The sequence below is a fragment of the Triplophysa rosa genome, linkage group LG4 (assembly GCF_024868665.1).
Source record: "Triplophysa rosa linkage group LG4, Trosa_1v2, whole genome shotgun sequence".
Taxonomy (NCBI): Eukaryota; Metazoa; Chordata; class Actinopteri; order Cypriniformes; family Nemacheilidae; genus Triplophysa; species Triplophysa rosa.
Genome location: NC_079893.1, coordinates 13937619 through 13956249, shown reverse-complemented (window position 1 = coordinate 13956249; position 18631 = coordinate 13937619). Strand labels below are relative to the sequence as shown.

The window sequence follows — 18631 nt, the reverse complement described above, 5'->3', positions numbered from 1 at the left end:
CTGCCCGGCTCAACAATATCCCACACAAACTGCATTCAGGAAAAACAACCGTAATTTATTGTAATAAGAGAATTGCATTTAGCTTTGCGTCTAACCAAAAATACAAGGTATTTCTTATGCATAAAATAATGTAACGTAATGTAAAAATGTGATATCAAAAGTTCTGACCATGCTCTCTAAAATGCTTTCATACATGCAAATGACTGTTTTTACCAACTCTAATCTGTGCACATATTTGATGTCATTGTGGTTGACAAACAAATCACACAGCCTTCAATAAATTGAAGCTATAAGTGGAATGAGTGTCATACCAACATGAACATCACAACTTGGTGTCTCCTTGATGGCAATGTGCCTTAATGTTTGGGCAACATTACTGAAGACTGTGACATCAACTGCAAAAAATAGAAAAAAAATGACATGAGATGATATGGGAAGTTTAATACAGTATGGATGTCAGACACTCTGAAAAATGTGTTATTTGAATATAACTCTATATAATTTTTTCTCTCTTTTAATCAAGTCAATTATAACCTTCATGTATTTTAAACACTGAAATACAATATAATATAATATTTTTAAATAATTAATTGAACTAGTAAACTCACTTTGTGTGCATTTATTGTGCTTTCCCAGTCCATCTGGTAGATCTGAGGTATAGCAGTGAGCAGAATGCTGCTAGCTTTATTTGCATTCTCTTTCATGGTTTTCAGAACATTGTCCACACACACCTAAAGAATGAAAAAAAGAGTCAAGTTTAGTACATAACGTAATGAATAATTGTAATTTTATAATTTAGATTTGTTTTTGCATAACTTGTTGCAAGTGTTAATTTAATTGAATTAATGTCAAACATCCAGATAAAGATAGTGAATGCACATACAAAAACAATGGATTAGGTTTATTATTTAGATATCATAATTTATTATTAGATAAATGATAACATTTCACATAACGCACAAATGATGCTTACGTTTGCCTGTGATCTAAGATTAGGGTCCCATATAATCTACCATATAAAACCAGTTAAAACTAAAACTGGAAAATATTTAATGGTCAAGGAACATATAGTTAATGCCTGACTTTATAAGACATAATTATCTAAAACCAGTATTAGTTAACTGACTAAATCAAGTCACTAACAAAAACTAAACACTAGGTTTAACTTTCAATAACAGTTGTTTTGGCTTTAGCAATTTAATATTAACGTTGCTGATCTCCGTACTTGAAGGCGGTGAAGGAGTGACTAATGCGTTGGCACTGTGCTTTATGACTGTGTGTGCATGAGTCAGAGAAAATGTGAATACAGGATAGAGACAGAAGGATGTGGTGGAGCGGGGGAGTTCATACTGGAGGTCAGAGGCAGGAACTCGGAAGAAGTCAAGGGGAAGTAAACATTGATTCAAACTACCAGCCTAACCGGTCGTCCGGTTATCGGAAGCAATAATCTGCAGACAGCGTTTGTTGACTTTAAAAGGAATATCTTCAAATATTTGTTCCAAAATAGTTAAATATCTTAAACTTTCAAGTTCGCAAAAAAAATTGCTCTTTATTCCATACTTTCTCTGAAATCTCACTAGTTTCAATTTACAAATAGCGTAGCTAGATTAAGAATTTTATTAGACTTCTAACAAATTGAAACTGCTTGTCTCTTGTTACAGCACTCTATTTCGATTGTAAAAAAGCAGCAGACAAGTGCTGGAGAAATGTTGTATACGTGTATTACTTTTGATGTCCCTGTAATTTTACTTACCACCCCCCAATTCTTTCTTTTTATCTTTTAAACTGGTCCATTCATGCATTTTATTTGTGGTTAAGTGTCCAAATCTTTTTATAATGCCAGAATTATATAGATTTCACCATGCCACACATTATTGATATCCTTCTGGTTTTCTAAAAATAGTGTAGAAAACCTCACAAGTGAAACTACAAGAGAAAACAAGACAGCATGCATGGATTCTGAGATATTTTGTGTATTTAGAATCAATATGATTCAGACCTTTGCTCCTATGAACCTAAAATCTCTACCGTTATACAATGCTGATTTCATTTTGCAAATAAATTTGAGCTTCCTACTCATCTAGATTTGACTCAGGATATCTCAAGAAATTCCCCCCTGCCACTGTGCTAATATGACTTCATCTGCACGGAAGCAACACCACATGTGCAGCTCAGAGAGAAATTGCTGTGTGCTCAGTTGACTTTTATGTAGTATTGCCACACGCACGCAGGCACACACGATAAAAAAGATGAGAAATTTAAATTATCTATTTTGATGGCACTTACCTTTACATTTTGCATCAAATCAGTCATTTCCAGACTAAGGAATCAAATTGTCGTACTCGTGTGTGTAAAGTTTTTAACAGGTTGCTCAGTGTAAATTGTTTTGAGAAATACATATGTTTCGATCTTAATATGTAATATGTTTGTATCTTTTTTTTATTATTGCGTATCAATGAATGATTTTGTAAACTTTTGTAATAGATTCTTTCTGTCGTCCTTAGGTGAATAAAGACGGATCTCAACCTCATATAGACAAGTATGCTCAAGATGCTGTGAAAGTGTTGTAAAATCTATTCAGATTTTAAAAGCCATGTTGTGTATTCCAGATGTTACCTTTAAATGAATTAGAGCCGTGTAGCTACACACAGTTTAAAGGGATATTTCAGACAAGAAAGAAAATTTCCCATGTTTTCCTTGTCTTCTGAAGCGAATTGTTTAAGAGAAATATCCGTATTGACAATGCTATTAACGATAATGTCTAGCTTACGTTATCCCTCTGCTGCGCGTGAACCAGAGGCTTGTTTTTCCGCCAAATGACACAGGCGTGTCGTAAGCTCCGATGACGAACGCGGCATTTTTCATTTTGTTCCAAAAGGATACCGTCTCCTCTGTGCAGGAGCTTTCGTCACCCACAGCCAGACATTAACGTTAATAACGTTGTCAATATGGATATTTCTCTTAAAAAAACACATTGATTTGCTTCAGAAGAAATTTGTTAAGACCACGGAGCCGGGTCGAGCTGTTCTTTGACAGATGGATGCACTTTTTGGAGCTTCAAAGAAATGTCCCCCTATTCACGCCCATTCTACTGCATGGAAGTAAAAGCATACGTGGTATTTTAACTCCGACTGTATTATTCTTCAAGAAAAAAAGTCATATTCAGTTAGGATGCCTTGAGGGTGAGTAAAACATTCAATTCAAAACATTCAAAGAAACAAATTTTGTTTCTTGCCTGAAATATCCCTTTAAAGGCAGAATAGGTGATCCTGTCCAGAAAAAAAAAATTCACGCTGGTTGGAAATCTCTTTACATCCTGATAGCAATCAATAAGTAAAGTGGTCCATGATATTTTTATAATTATATATTGTCTGTGAAAGGTGTAGGACCAAAATAACTTTCGCCCAATTATTAAATTCGAGCCGAACACAATGATAGGTCGTGTGTACATTTTCAGTCAAAGTATTTTGCCTCCCACTGCGCACCCTGTTCACGCAGACACCATATGTCATCAACGCGGTCACATACGCTGTGCAGACACAGTGGGAGAAAGGCAGGTAAACAGCTGGAACCTAACTTTCCCCTTGTTAAATGTGTGCAAGTTTGCAAGTGGCACTTGCAAAGGACGAACAAAAATAAAGACCATCTTAAAAATTGCCACAACTAAAAACGTCTAATCAGCAAAAAGGTGAAAGCAGAATTTTGGTCGCGAATGCATTCCAGTCCCTGACGGTCAGTTTGCGGCCGCTTTCTGGGGTTTTCCCACTCGTTCTGTTAGCGATTCTTTTCCGGAGGTTTTAACAGGAGATGGGTGTGAAAAATGGGAAAATCCTGGCCAAAACGGGAGTGTTGACGGGTATGATTATAATCGGTGTTGCTTTTCCACGCTGGGAGCAGCTACGTGAGTCAAGGGTTTCAAAGATGATGCCATGGTAACTTCTGGACAGGTAGGTACGTGTTATGATTCGATTTTGATGGGTTTTGATTATGTTGCTTATGTAGTTTGTGGACCTTTATGTATTACATCGTTACCCAGTGTCTAACAGGAACTACGCTGCATCTAATCCCGTTTTAAAGCTGTTGTTAACATTAGCTGTTTTCGCTATTATAGTAACATTATTTACTTTGTACGCTAACGTGTTCTCACTGGTGAATGAGACATGAATTTATTGGAATTGATCAAAGAGCTTCTGGTTAGTGCGCGTTCATATGTTTTGGAGGATGCATGGCTTTGAACGGCGATTCTCATGATTTAAGTGCTAGCAGGCTAAAGTTAGCACCTTACCAAATCATCCATTCCGCCTTTAATACTAGTTTAATACTAATACTTTCTATATATCTCAATATAACTCACAACCCGCTGTCTGTTCAAATTGTTCTACAATGTGATTTATCAATAAGTTCCTTAAGCTATAGAAAAAAGTTGATAAGTTAACACCTGTTTCATAACTCTCTGATACTTGTCTTCTCCACTCTTTATCTACAGCCATTATATAGACATATATTACTTATATCTCAGCTGACTCGGACCAACACTTTGTAGTATGCCTAAATCTTTGTATAGTTTTTATTGCATATTAGTCCTGCAAGGAATAATTTTATAGTTATACTTAGCCATGTAACATGTATGGAAGCAACATCATGTATGCACTGTACCCCAATTGAACTGCAACAAGCAGTAAACTCACACACAAACAAACCAACACATATCTGCTTACCGCTTCTTCGTGCTCTTTCCAGCAGTCATAATCAGTTGCCATTGCAATACTAGCATAGCACAGGCCAGCCTCCTTGGCAAGAACCACTTCCGGTACAGTTGTCATGTTAATGACATCAGCACCCCATTGTCTAAACATAAGGCTCTCTGCCCGAGAGGAGAAACGTGGCCCTTCTATGGTCACCATAGTCCCACGAGGGTGACACTTTACACCTAGTCCTTGGGCGATCTCTAGTAGCACCTAAAGACATATTTTACCTTTATATTTGAGTTATGATAAGTAATAATAATTATAAAGCCCCAATAGTGTTTACACTCACCTTTCTAGTTTTACTGCAGAAGGGTTCAGCCATAGGGATGTGACATACTCCTGTGGGGCTGGTGGGCTGCCCATCATAAAATGTCTCAGCGCGTTTTGTTGTTCTTGAATTTAGGATGGTGGCATGTAAAGTATGAAGAAAAAGAAACAAAAAGTAAAAAACTAGGATATGTTACTGTTCAGGGTGATTACAGTAACAGATAATAGCAATCTGGCAGACTTTTGCTCCAAAACTAATCAAACATACCTATCATACCTGTCATCATCTTTTTCATCGTTATTTTCACAGGGACAATAGAGAGAGACAGGAAATAATGGGGAGGAGAGAGGGCTGCAGGACCAGGAAAGGACCAAGAGCCAGGACTCCAAATGGGTGATTCTCACAAAATCTTGGCTTCCAAGATGTCAACATGATTGTTTTAAAGATATTTGCAACAACAAATTGCCGTTTTAAGCATTAACAACAAGGTCGCATTAACAATTTTTTAAACATTTTTGTTCAAAATAAGACCTTAACAAATTCATTATCGTAACTGTCAAAAACAGGCAGTTACAGAAATGAGATTTCTTACCATGTTTTGCGGGGGGTGGAAAAGAGAAGCCATGATGTCTTAGTCACTTTTTATTCATCATACATAATTGGACATTAATGAAGTATCTTTTCAAAGAAAATTATTAAAGGTGCAGTGAACTGGCCGTTTTTATTGTTTTATACCATTGTCTGATGTCTACTTATGTTGTTCGCGTGGTTTTTACATTCGAAAACATCAGAATCAATAAGTAATAGGCTATTTTCTACCCTGGTTTTGAGGCCGGCTGGAGAAACACTCGGTTTTTAAGGGAGGGGCCACATAGAAGACTTGAAAGTAAACGCCCACTGCTATGACTGGATAGCAGCTTGCGTAGTTGACTTAGTTGGAGCCTTCTGGGAATTTGGTTAGACACGTAATGTTACGTAACGTGATTTTACTCAAATTTACGGACTTATTTCCCGGATGTGATGGCAAGGCTTTGCGTATAGTTTGTAAAGCCTATAGTTATATGGTGTTTAGTGATATATGACCGTACATGTCATCATTTAAGACCTGCGAACCGGACAGAAGATCACCGTGATCGCAAGTCTCAAATGTTACTAGTTTTCATGATAAATAAACAAACGGTAGACTCTCGGCCAAAACGGCAGTGTTGGCAGATATGGATATGACCCAGCACCAGAAATAATATCAAAACACTTCAAAACAGCCTCCATTATTCGCAAACGGTGGTTAAAACCTTGAAAAATGATATATGAGCCCGCCAAATCACAGAGATGCCAATTACAATTATTACAAATGACTAGAGGTCCCCAGGTAATACTATCAGGGCATATCAAGCGATCTCTAACAAAGCAATAGTAACGCATAGTACAAATATGTTTTACTCACAAGATTGCTGCGCTATTCCTATCGGATCCAATATTGACGGCACAGCACTGCTTTTTAATTTTAGTCTCTCCGTAAAGACTTGTTCAAGGAATCCGTGTTGAAATGAAGCGAACAAACGCTCAATGTTTTCCCCACGTGAGCTGGAACGTCTTTAAAAATGAACTTCAACCACGCATTCCTACTGTCGGAATCCGAAGGAAGGTTATGCAGCGACTGTGTTCTTCCACAACCAGGCACTGCACAATATTTAGCGATCTTTAACGGCATGATGCATACACTCGCTCTATCTGGTACCATGCAGCTTGTGTTCAGTACTGTCATGTGTGAACCAGTGGGCAGGGCTCGAGAAGTAGGCGTTGATATTCTTCTGTGGAGGCGGTGTTCAACCTATCTATAGGTGCATTCCAGGACCTGCCGTTCGCTGAGCTTCATGTCAATAACAGTTGTTATTTCAGTAACAAGGGTGACCCTGGACAACAAAACCAGTCTTATGGGTCAATTTTTCAAAATTGAGATTTTTACATAACCTGAAAGCTGAATAAATAAACGTTCTATAGATATATGAGTTGTTAGAATAGGACAATATCTGGCTGAGATACAACCGTTTAAAACTCAGGAATCTGAGAGCGCAAAAAAATCAAAATATTGAGAAAATTGCCTTTGAAGTTGTTAATCAGGGGCACTGTGGCAGGCCATCCACTCACAAAAATAAAGTTTTATATATTTAAGGTAGGAAATGTAAAAATATCTTCATGGAACATGATCTTTATATCCTAATGATTTTTGGCATAAAAGAAAAATCGATAATCTTGACCCACACAATGTATTTTTGTCTTTTACTAAATATGTTCCCGTGCTACTTAAGACTGGTTTTGTGATCCAGGGTCACAAGGGCGTTTTCAGGTCTGACACTTACAGGATGTTCGCTTGAATATGATTCCCTCTTATATAACAAAAGCTCGGGTTAAAATTGTGGTCCTAGTTCAATGCACATTAGGGCTGAAACGATTCCTTGAGTAACTCGAGTAATTCGAATACAAAAAATCATCGAGGCAATTTTTGTTGCCTCGCCTCGTTTAATCCATTTAACTACAGTACACACAGCCCGCTAAACTCTATTCATGTTACAGGGCTCTCAAGTTGCACGCATTCACCGTGAGACACACGCATTTTAGTCTGTTCACACGCTCACACGTATTTCTCATGCTGATAAATAAGTGATAGCTTATTGAAATGGTGAACTGCTATTTTACTTAGTTTTAGTCTATTTTGCGAGTGAAACTTGTTTTCCGGAAAAGTCCATAAAACTAGATTCGGAGTGGATGCCGAATCATGTTACTTACACATGCCATCTGGCTGTTCTGCGTGTCTGAGTGAATGAACTGCACTTTATGAGAACATGAACACATGAACTTCATCTCCAGAGTTGCTCTGAGAGTTTATTTCAGAACATTTTACTGAGTGAAGCTAACACACTAAAAAATAAGCGTCTTCCGACGACCTGCCAAAATAAAAGTCCGGTTAACTCTGTATGTTTATGTGGACAAATATATTACTATTTAACAGTAAAAAAATAAACTAAAACTAATTTAGATAAACTAAATGCATCATACATAAGCTGAAGTTAGTTGTTTACCTTTGAAATTATTCTTTCTATTTTTATTAATGTTTCTTATTTATACATTTGTATTAGGCCTATATTGCATTTTGAATGTAATACGGCAATGGAATGTACTAAATGGGTTTAGTTTTCACAGATATTAATGTATGCAATTTCAGCAATAAATATGTTAATTTTTCTAAAAAGGAAACAAATTAGTTGTTCATTTTAAGAGACCTGTCTTATTTTCTCTTGTATATTTAGTATTGCTCTTTAATAAAGAAAAAGTACTTATCCGAATACCCGATTAATCGATGGAAAATCAGTAGAATACTCGATTACTAAAATAATCGATAGCTGCAGCCCTACTGCACATTTAATTAAAAAATGAAAACTACCCGTTAAGGTAATGAAAAACAATATTGCTGCGTAAACACAGAATATTTAATTTATTACTTAAAGAAGCATAAAGATATATTTTAACCTCATAGCTATTTGAAAGGTACTGCAGATCTGTTACTGCAAAGATCAAGCTTAATAAAAAAGATCTGTGTGTCTTTAAAAATGTAACAGAGGATGATTCATCAATCATGGACACTTCTTTCCACTATTTCTCCATTTTTATTATGGCCTACAGTATGTTATTTTTTTCTTTTGTTGTCAGTTGAGTTCACCTAGTAGAACATATTTTAGTTTTACTCTGTTGAAATTAAAACATGTTATGCACTTAGACATAGCTGGATGGATTACGTTTTGTGTTACTGAATTATATGCTTTATTTTTAAAATCAGTACTGCCATGATGTTTCAATTGTTTTGTGAGAATCACCCAAATAGGGCTGCCCAAAGCATGCTATATGTCTGAAGCATTGTCCAAATAACCACAGGCTCCCACTACCTTTCATTTTCAAATAAGGTGTTTGACAAGAGTTGGAGCTTAATTCTGCAGAACATGGCACTACAGGCACAGAAGGGCAATTCCATGAAAATGTCAACCTTACCACGAAAAAATTAAGTTTTTACCAGCGGTTTTTACTCTGGTAACAGCACAGATTTTAACATTTGGTGGTTCAAATACCCAAGTGAGATCTCGCTTCAAATTTTTAAAGCATTTGTTTTATTTTTAGTGCATGATTTTTCATAGTCAGGTAAGTGCCATTTTCAGGATTGTCACATCCATAACGCTACATATTCCTCATAAATGGACACATGAAAATGAATATAAAGTAACTATTTTATGTTCTATAAAGAGGCATCCCTTCTCCATTCATTGGGTATTATTGCTTCAGGATTGTGCATTTTATTTTATAGAAATCCTACAAAGTTTATTGTCTCCCAAAAACCGCGTCCTTTTTTTTTTGTCACATCCATAACGCATGTTTATTTCCCTTTTCTTAAATATACATTTTTTTCATAGACTGACATTTTTTATGATTAGACTCTATCAACAAGGGTTCAGTAAAATATAAACAGATGGTTAAATATAATCGTAACAAATTCATTCTCTGAGCATTTTTATGTCACGTCCATAACGCTGGAATTGCCTAGAATTTAATGCTCTACCTTGCTTTACTCCTAGAGCAATGCACTACCTGTTCATAATCCTCACATTATGTATAAAAAAACTGTAAAACAATCCCAACTTGCTACGTTTGTGACTTGAAGGTGTTAATTCTCAAGACAAAAGCGTAATAAGGGTAAGCATATACTACACCTACATTCCCACTACATCTTTATTTTCACTCCCCTTCTCACGTTATGTTTTTTTTTACTCTAACAAACATTTTTTGTATGGCACTGCAGGTCTGTAATGCAGAAACACTATTAGTATAAATGTACACAGGGTTTGAAGTTTTACATTTACATGAATGCATTTTATCCATTGACACTTTTATCCAAAGCGACTTTGCATTCAGTCTATTACCAGTGGTGTAACAACACAACCCATATCGTGATACAAAAAAATGTATACATGTATCTTACAGTTATGGCGATTTGTTTTTGATGACACCTTTAATCCCATTGGTTGCGCTGTCAACATATTTTTTGTTTTAATGTTTTGTTTATTTCATTTTGTGCTTTCACTACTTTAAGATATTAATATATCAACAATTCCTCCCAACATCGATAAACCTTTAATTCTTTAAGGTGAACTTAAAAAATGGAAGTATGAAAAAGAGAGAAAGACTAACCTATCAATGAACTGATCGATCAAGACAATGTCTCCAGGCTGGATGTCCTCTCTAAGAGAACCACAGGCTGTGGTGACCAACAAGTGTGTACACCCCTCTTCCTTCAATGCCCAAATATTAGCCTGGTAATTGACATTTGTGGGCATGATGGTGTGTTGTCTCCCGTGCCTTAGAGAATTAAAAAGATTGAAAACAATAAAACCAACAAACATTTTACGTTCAATGCATTTCAACTGCAATGGACCAAATACACTTTGAATGTAAATATATTTTGTCTACCCATCAGTGTAGCTACCTTGCAAGAAGTACACAATCAACGTTTTTTATTTTGCCCAAAATCAGCGCATCAGATGGCTATTTAAAATGAGAGAGAGAACAAAATTATTGACAGAGGTGTATTTATTCATTCGTAATACTGCTGCATTGTTGAACCGCTCACCTTGCCAAATGGTGTGACAACATACTGTTCTGTTCTTCCCTCCAGTATATCTGGGTCATCCAAACCTGAACCACCAATAATTCCAATCTGTAAGAATATAAAAATCAGAATAAACAGAATTATTGAACAAAACATGTCAAACATTATTACCCTTAATATGGCACAAAACAAGTTGGCCGTTGGTAATGTTTATTGGAATAGTGAGCAGATAAATAGAAACATGTTGACATGTAAGTTTACCCCACAAACTTAAGCATTAAAGCTACAAACATTTTATATATATATAATAATAATGTCATCGTGTTTTTATTCAGTGCAATGATTAATCTAGTTGTAGACTTTGTTCAGTGTTCAATAATGTTTACATATCTTTAAAAAGTAAACAGTTTATGTATTTGCCAATTAAAACGCATAACACAGAGAACAAGAGAACCATTGATTTTATATGGCCCTATGAATCTACCATCTACTAAATCCAGTCAATACCCGCCATACTGAAATTGGAAGAGTCATTGGAAACAATGAATTTACATAATTATGATCTTATATGTACAAACGCCTTCAGTATGACAAAAAAATGAAGCTGACGATGGACTTAGCACCTCTTGAAGTGGAGTCATAAACAGCAGCAATTATTCTCTGCATCATAAAACACTGCTTTGCAGTAAATCTCGTGGTTTTATAGTGAAACAAACAATGCAAGCCACTGAAAAACACTTTAAAAATGAGTTTTCCGTAAAATAAAGTAAACCGAGATTATTCAGAATCCAGACATCTGGCTAACATCGTTTTTAAAGCCTTGTTAACTGTGGGGTTGGTGTCATGTGGCACAATAATCATATTAAATTTACCTTCACATTACAGTTCGATGCCATATTCCTTCACGTGTGACAACACTGACAAGAGTAAGTCCCGGAAACACGATTTTCCGCGCATGCGCGAAACTGACGCCACGTCCGGTCGATACAATTTACGGCAGTTAAAAAAAGTTTGTTCCATACCGGAAATAGTTTTTAAATAAATTCTTTATTGAACATTGTATTTAACATCAACAGACATTAAACACATTACAATTTGTAATGGTTTGGAGAAACGTACGAGGGATACACTAAGAATCCTGTTATATGTCAGCAGTGAGAAATAGATTTTTATTTATAAAAAATGATTTTTGTTTATAGTAAAACTAAGTTTATTTTTTATTAATGATTCTCTTCTTAAATACTTTTTTTTGGCTAAATATGTAAAGGTTAATATGTGGCACAAAATGTTACCCCAATTAAATAATTGAAAAATTAAATATAAATGTTAACTATTAAGTTGAATTTTAAGACACCATTTAGTAAAGTGTGTTTTATTTATATGTTATGCTCTACATATTTTAGCATACTTTAACAAATGTCTGTATTTAAGAAACACACAGAATTTTCTGAATTCATTCAATTTATTTATTTTTACATTTGTTCCTTCTTTTCTTTAGTCATTCATTCACTCACTACCTCCTTCCATCCCTCCCTCCCTCACTAATCTATCCATCTACTTAAATTGCTGATTGAGGAACATGGCATTGACCTTTAGGCCATGTTTATCAATACAGTATGCCAAAAAATGTTTCCATGTCTTCTTGATACTTAAATACAAACAAAAAGTCATCCTTCGTCTTGGAATATTGACTCCTCAGGACCTTTCTGATGGCATTTTGTTGATCGTCCCTGTGCATCCGCAAAAATACAGGCTCTGTCACCTCCCCATGGAATAAGTCTCTGTGACTTTGTATTCAGTCCCATGCTGAATGTAGGTCTCTGACAATGGCTGGCTGCTGCACCTGGTAAAGTAAAGACACAAGTTTGTATTCATGTATGTATATGTGCATGCATGTATATAGGAACATATTCAGCATACATGCAATAGATTTCACTCCGCTGCCATGTTGAAATCGAAAAGGTGGGAAGAAAACCAGAAGGACAGATAGACTGCAATGGTGTAGACTACCATCGGGTGTCTGTGACATGAAAAAAAAACAAATGATGCGTTTAAAAACAACGTTAGATTGGCTGCGTGTGCGCGAATGAAACCCGCAAATGGCAGTTTAAACAGTCACTAATATGTTCTCACTTTACCAACAGTGACTTTACAGATGTAATATTATCTTGGCTGGATAGTCTATCATACACTTGTTGAATGCACCACCATTGGCAAATCAAAGGAACCTCCTCCTAAAACACACACACAGTAGTTTGATGGCATATGTTTTCTTGTGTGAAAATCCAGCTTACCTCTGTGAATGGACACGATGTGCAGGTGCATACTGTGAAACACAAATAACACTGTAAGAGTTTGCTTTTATTATCTAACAGCTCTGACAAATTAAACATTCTTACCATCAACATGCAGATAATTAACTAAGGCCTAGTCCTAGCGTAAACTAAGCCTTGTCTGTGAAACCGGGCCACAATAGTACACAGTAAATGTTGTCGTGCAGCTTCTACAATCTTGAGGCAAGCATTTCCAATCTGAAATTAAAGGCAGATCGTTTACATCCTTGTGAAAGCTGCCAGGTTTAAAATTATGCATTGTCTCAGCTTCAGCTGCTGTCTTAGACTGCATGGGTTCTGAAATCACCCACTTGGTGTACAGGTCAGTCACGGTAAGCAGTACTACCCGACACTTCCTACTGTGTACTTTAATTTATGCTGCTTCGAAAACTGAATTGCGCATTACCGCCAACTTTCTGTTATACGGAGGCGGTTCAACCAATATTTAATATTTTAATGCAATCCAAAAATACATGCATTATAAACGTACATGTCTAGCCAATGAAAAATATATTGCTACTTTGAAATGTAGATAACCTGAAAATAAGGTTGTACAAAAGACATAGGAATCTTAAGTTAGACTACATTCATATTTATAAACTCTTTCGGGCGGTTTCATGGACAGGGTTCAGCTTAAGCAAGGACTAGGCCTTAAGTTAAATTAGGATATTTAGGTCGTTTTTAAAAACCTATTTTACAAAAAAAACATTACTTGTGTGCATCTTAAGACAAAACAATGGCACTGATATATTTCAAGATATGTCATTGCGAGTTGATCAAGACACATCTTACATTTTAGTTAGTCTGGGACTATTACTAAACCCTGTCCGGGAAACCGCCCCTTAGAGCCACAACACAAAGATCTAGCTCAATAAAACACATTAAGGAGAATTAGGCCTATTGTAGATATTGTGTACAAATACAATATTGTATAATGTTATGTAAAAAAGTTAAATGCAATACCACCTTAAAGGGATACTCCACCCAAAAATGAAAATTCTGTCATGAATTACTCCCCCTTAAGTTGTTCCGAACCTTTATACATTTGTTCTGATGAACACAAAGATATTAGAAAAAATGTTAGCAAATGACATTTCTGGGACATCATACCATAGTACACACAAAATTACAATGGTAGTCAAAGGTGCACCAGAATTGTTTGCTTTTCTAAATTCTTCAAAACATCTTTTTGTATTCAACAGAACAACATTTTTTGGGGTGGAGTAACCCTTTAAAATACATTTTAATTTGTAGAAAATTGTAGAACCGCAGTGTTTGTAAGAATGCTGCCAAACATACAAACAAAAAAAAAACATTAATGTGTATAAATATTTGTAGAAATGTATGATCCTTTCACTTTATTAGAGACAGCCATATAGACTCTGAAAGAAAGTATAAACTTTGAAAGACTGTGGTTGTTGCCCTGGCACAGAAAAAAAAGTTATACAAAAACCATTGACAACAAGGTCATACAATGTTGTATAATTACATAATTTTTCGGCCTAATATTTGCATTAGAGAATTTCAGATACATTTGTTTTTATGAAAATGTATTCATAAAAAATATACTATGCAAACTTTATCAGTTTACAATAACAGTTCATTTTAACATTCAAATTCAATCATATGGCATTTAATCTTTTTGATGGTGATTTCCTGCATCCACATCAGAACTACATTCATTGGCAGTAGTTGCTTCTTGCTCTACGTCTACAAAACCGGTCTTGAGCAGCTGAGTTTCTGTTGCACTGTCAGTAACTATTACAATAGAACTAACAGGACATACATTTCTGTCTGAGGGTACAGCAGGGTCACTGTTACCACCATCGCTGTCAGTTGTAATTGTTATTAGGTCTGGGCTTTGACTTCCTTTTCTCCCTTTACTCTTATGTCTTTTGCTTTTCTTCTTTTGTTTCTTCCTCTTTTTGTGATGTTTCCTACTATGCTCAGATTTATCATCATAAGCAGCGTCTATACTTGGACTCCTACTTTTCTTCTTGTAAAGCTTCTTTTCTTTCTTTTTCTTCTTTCTATGATATTCATCAGATTTTTCAGAGCTCCACCTTGAGCGTTCCTCTAGATGCTTTGTTTTGTATTTTCTTTTCCTGCCGTCTTCATCATGATTTGAAGTCAGATGAGAGGAGCTGGAGTTGATTCTAGAATTACTCCTTGAGTGGCTTCTGCCATGACGTTTGGAGGAGCTGGAGCTGATTCTAGAGTTGCTCCACGTGCTGCTTCTGAACCTCTGACAGTCCTTGCTTCGCCTTCTACTCCGCGACCGAGAACAAGAGCCGTCGTATCCACTTCTGCAATAGGTTGTGTAGGATGAGTGTGTCTCTGAATAGTATCTCCTTCCACTCTCTCTATGACGGCAAAATGAATGCCAATAAGATGAGGTGCCATGACTGGGCTCTTTTTCACGTCTCTTCTCACGCTTATCATCTTTATGAGAGCTGGCGTTTGTTCTGTTTCTGTGTGCAGATCTTTCTTTAGACAGCTCCCTTTTGTGATGCGTTCTGTCAGAGTTATCCTCTTGTCTAGCACGATTAGAGGTGTGGATATGTGTAGTGTCTTCAGGAGAGTAAGAGCCCCTTCTTGAACTCCCCGAGGGTCTCTGAGTGACAGTGGGTGACTCTGAAGTAAAACGAATATGTTGGGGTGGGCGAGGACTTTGTTGCTCTTCGTTGTCTTCAGGCTCTTCTGAATCAGAGGAAAGCTGGACCAGTTCTGGTGTCCTTTCTGCAACTGACTTTACATATCCGACGATGACACAGTCTTCATCACTGTCAGAGGAATGGTCCCGCCGTGTCACAGCAGCAACAGACACGACCGCTTCCTCTACACTGCTATCAGAGTCTGAGTCTCTCACATGTAAAGGAAAAACCTGGGATGGCTCTGAAGAGTAGGATGGTCCAGGGGTCTCATCATCCCATGTCGTCTGGCTTAAGGTGACCCTAGGGGTGGTAAAATCCTGGGCTTCAGGCATTGAAGAATCACTCTCTTCCTCAGAAATGGCAATTACAGAGGTGTCTGAACTGCTGCTCTCAGTGGAGGGGCCAGGCAGATCATAAAGGGCATGCTGGTCATACGCTTCCATGTTGAAAGGAGACTGAGCAAAGCTAAGAAACTCATGCAAGAAATGTTCTGTGTGGGACAGCAAGAAGGGCCTAAGTTCGTGAAGAACAGCGTGATCGTCCAGGTTATGTCGAGTGATCAGGGTCATGATAATGTGCTGCAGTATGTTGGCGAAAGAACCGTGCGTGCCGTACAGAACTGTGAGCTCCCGTCTCAACCACGGCACAAGCCTGTGGAGACAAGCAGGGTTTTTTCGGAAAAACTCTGCAGAGGTCTCTCTGGAACGGCCACCGTCCCGCACACTTTGGACTCGCACACCTCTTCTGTATAAAGCCCGTCTGAATTTGACTAGTTCCTGTTCACGAAGACTCCGCACGGACCTGCCCTCACTCTCTGCCCTGCGCCTGGCTGCCATCCTCCTCATTGTGCGATGGAGATCTCTGTTTTGGTGCTGTGGAAGAGATCTGCTCAGACCCTCGAATAAGATTCCGTGGTCAGGGGGAGGAGACGTTCGCCTTGGTGCTGGTCTATAATCACCTGTAACTGTGGTGCGATACCTGAATCTTTGCCCTGCAACGTTGCCAAATGAGCCATTTTCGGTTGGTCGCAGGTCAAACCTTTTGTAGTCATTTTCAGCCTTAATGGTGTGATATATGGATCTGAATGGTTGTTTGCATAAAGGGCATTCTGCTTTGTTCTTTGACCACTCACGGACACAAAGGAAGCAAAACTTATGTAAGCACACATTTAGGTAAGATATGTTTTTGAAGTGATCCAGGCATATAGGACATTTTGATTCTGGAGATGCTTCCTTTGATATTGTTTTGTGTAACACAACACTAGTTGAATCCTTCAGGAGACCCTCTTTAGTCTCTGTTTGCGCCATAGTCTGAAAGAAGCAAAAGCGTTGTAGATTTGTGAAATCATATTTTGACGGCTTTGCTTAGAAATACTTCCAAAAAAGTGAGATGAATGCTAAAAAGACGCTACAAAAGCGCAGAGTATTCGTTAAAATAAACGAATTGTTTACGGTAGAATTGTTTAAACATCAATACATTTATCAATCATATCAATGAATTTGTTTCTTGTTTTTAAAAAAATATTGAAAACTAAAGTAATATCTTCACATTTATTATTTTTCTCAAATCATGTCGGCAATTATAGACCAATTGATTATAAGTGCAAATCAGTTGCGGACGTAACGTTGATGTTCTTAATAACAGTAAAAGAGCAGGAATTAGTTTGATACTTACTCAGTCCTTGTTTTGGTGAAATTGCCGTAATCCGCTGACTCGTTTGTATTAAATCTCCGTAAAATACAAAAAGTAAAAAAACAGTAATTATGTACTCCATATGGTACGTGTTGACCTGGAGTAGCTCAAGTTAAAAAGTGACAAAATATGTGATATATATATACAAATTAAAATGCTTTACACTAGGTGTATAACGTAAAAAAGTTGTCGGTTCTGTCGGTTGACAGAGGCAAGGAAATGATAACACACATTTCGGAAGCACTATGTTCTTAAACATTCATCCCCTTCCTGTTTGCCTAATTCAAAATAAAAGTCATCCGCTTTAACTGATCAAGCGGCATTGGATGAACAATTATTTAAAAAACCTTACCTTGTACATTTTGAAATACGTTTAAATACATGAATACTAAAATGTGCTATTGTTGATTAAACAGCGTTAAGATAATACTTTATTTATACAAAGGGAAAAGTATAAAAAATATGCATGAAAATAATACACTGTAAAAATAATGTCAATACTTTGCTGACTTTATATTACCAACGTCACAAAAACATGTCAGCAGTCTTCCAGTTACCAGGAAAATTCCAATGGTGTAGAATTAGATTAAAATCTTGCGTTGGAGTACCGCAGTTCAGGCTGGGAAGGCCTGTTCTCCTCTGGCAGATTAACACAATGCTGATGCAACTAGACAAATGATAAATACTGTTTGTTGAAGTTAACCAAGCAGTTAAATCGAAATATTAATAAATAATCCATTCATTGTTTGCTTACTTGCTTATACTTTATTCATTGATTTGTGATGACATTAAACTTCTGGCCAGATAAGAGGTTACTAGTGTCTTACTTATCTTGCTCCATCACCATCACAAATTTCCATTGCCATCTGGTTGATGCAGGCTACAGCTGTGATCTTCATTTGGTGGAATGAGGCTGAGCATCTGGCTTACCTGGAGCCAGGGACGTCATGCACCCCTTTTTTAAGGGGGCACAGTGTGCACAACACACAAAAACATATACAGGTGCTGGTCATATAATTAGAATATCATCAAAAAGTTGATTTATTTCACTAATTCCATTCAAAAAGTGAAACTTGTATATTATATTCATTCATTACACACAGACTGATATATTTCAAATGTTTATTTCTTTTAATTTGATGATTATAACTGACAACTAATGAAAATCCCAAATTCAGTATCTCAGAAAATTAGAATATTACTTAAGACCAATACAAAGAAAGGATTTTTAGAAATCTTGGCCAACTGAAAAGTATGAACATGAAAAGTATGAGCATGTACAG

The 18631-nt window shown here is 36.7% G+C and overlaps 2 protein-coding genes across 3 annotated transcripts; both read right to left on the bottom strand.

Annotated features, from left to right (window-relative positions):
* Positions 1–34: 34 nt before the first annotated feature.
* Positions 35–11647, bottom strand: mtap (methylthioadenosine phosphorylase). The gene is made up of 8 exons (XM_057330864.1): positions 11542–11647; positions 10691–10777; positions 10547–10605; positions 10252–10419; positions 5038–5140; positions 4719–4958; positions 609–731; positions 35–395 (listed from the first exon to the last, which is right to left on the bottom strand). The coding sequence occupies exons 1-8, from the start codon at positions 11563–11565 to the stop codon at positions 357–359; spliced, it is 843 nt and encodes a 280-aa protein (XP_057186847.1). The 5' UTR covers positions 11566–11647; the 3' UTR covers positions 35–356.
* Positions 11648–12156: 509 nt separating this feature from the next.
* toporsa (topoisomerase I binding, arginine/serine-rich a) lies at positions 12157–17566 on the bottom strand. 2 transcript variants are annotated; one of them, XM_057330854.1, is made up of 5 exons: positions 17331–17566; positions 13069–16966; positions 12964–12995; positions 12590–12689; positions 12157–12512 (listed from the first exon to the last, which is right to left on the bottom strand). In XM_057330854.1, the coding sequence occupies exon 2, from the start codon at positions 16961–16963 to the stop codon at positions 14636–14638; it is 2328 nt and encodes a 775-aa protein (XP_057186837.1). In that variant the 5' UTR covers positions 16964–16966; positions 17331–17566; the 3' UTR covers positions 12157–12512; positions 12590–12689; positions 12964–12995; positions 13069–14635. The 2 variants fall into 2 exon arrangements, with proteins under 2 accessions (XP_057186837.1, XP_057186836.1); XM_057330853.1 differs by having other exon boundaries at positions 12964–16966.
* Positions 17567–18631: the final 1065 nt, after the last annotated feature.

Coding starts and splice junctions, on each gene's coding strand:
- mtap (XM_057330864.1), bottom strand. CDS start 11,565: ATGGCATCGAACTGTAATGTGAAG. Junction 5,141..10,251: donor ATCGATCAGTTCATTGATAG/GTTAGTCTTTCT, acceptor CCTAAATTCAAG/AACAACAAAACGCGCTGAGA. Junction 732..4,718: donor GGAAAGAGCACGAAGAAGCG/GTAAGCAGATAT, acceptor TTCATTCTTTAG/GTGTGTGTGGACAATGTTCT.
- toporsa (XM_057330853.1), bottom strand. CDS start 16,963: ATGGCGCAAACAGAGACTAAAGAGGGTCTCCTGAAGGATTCAACTAGT.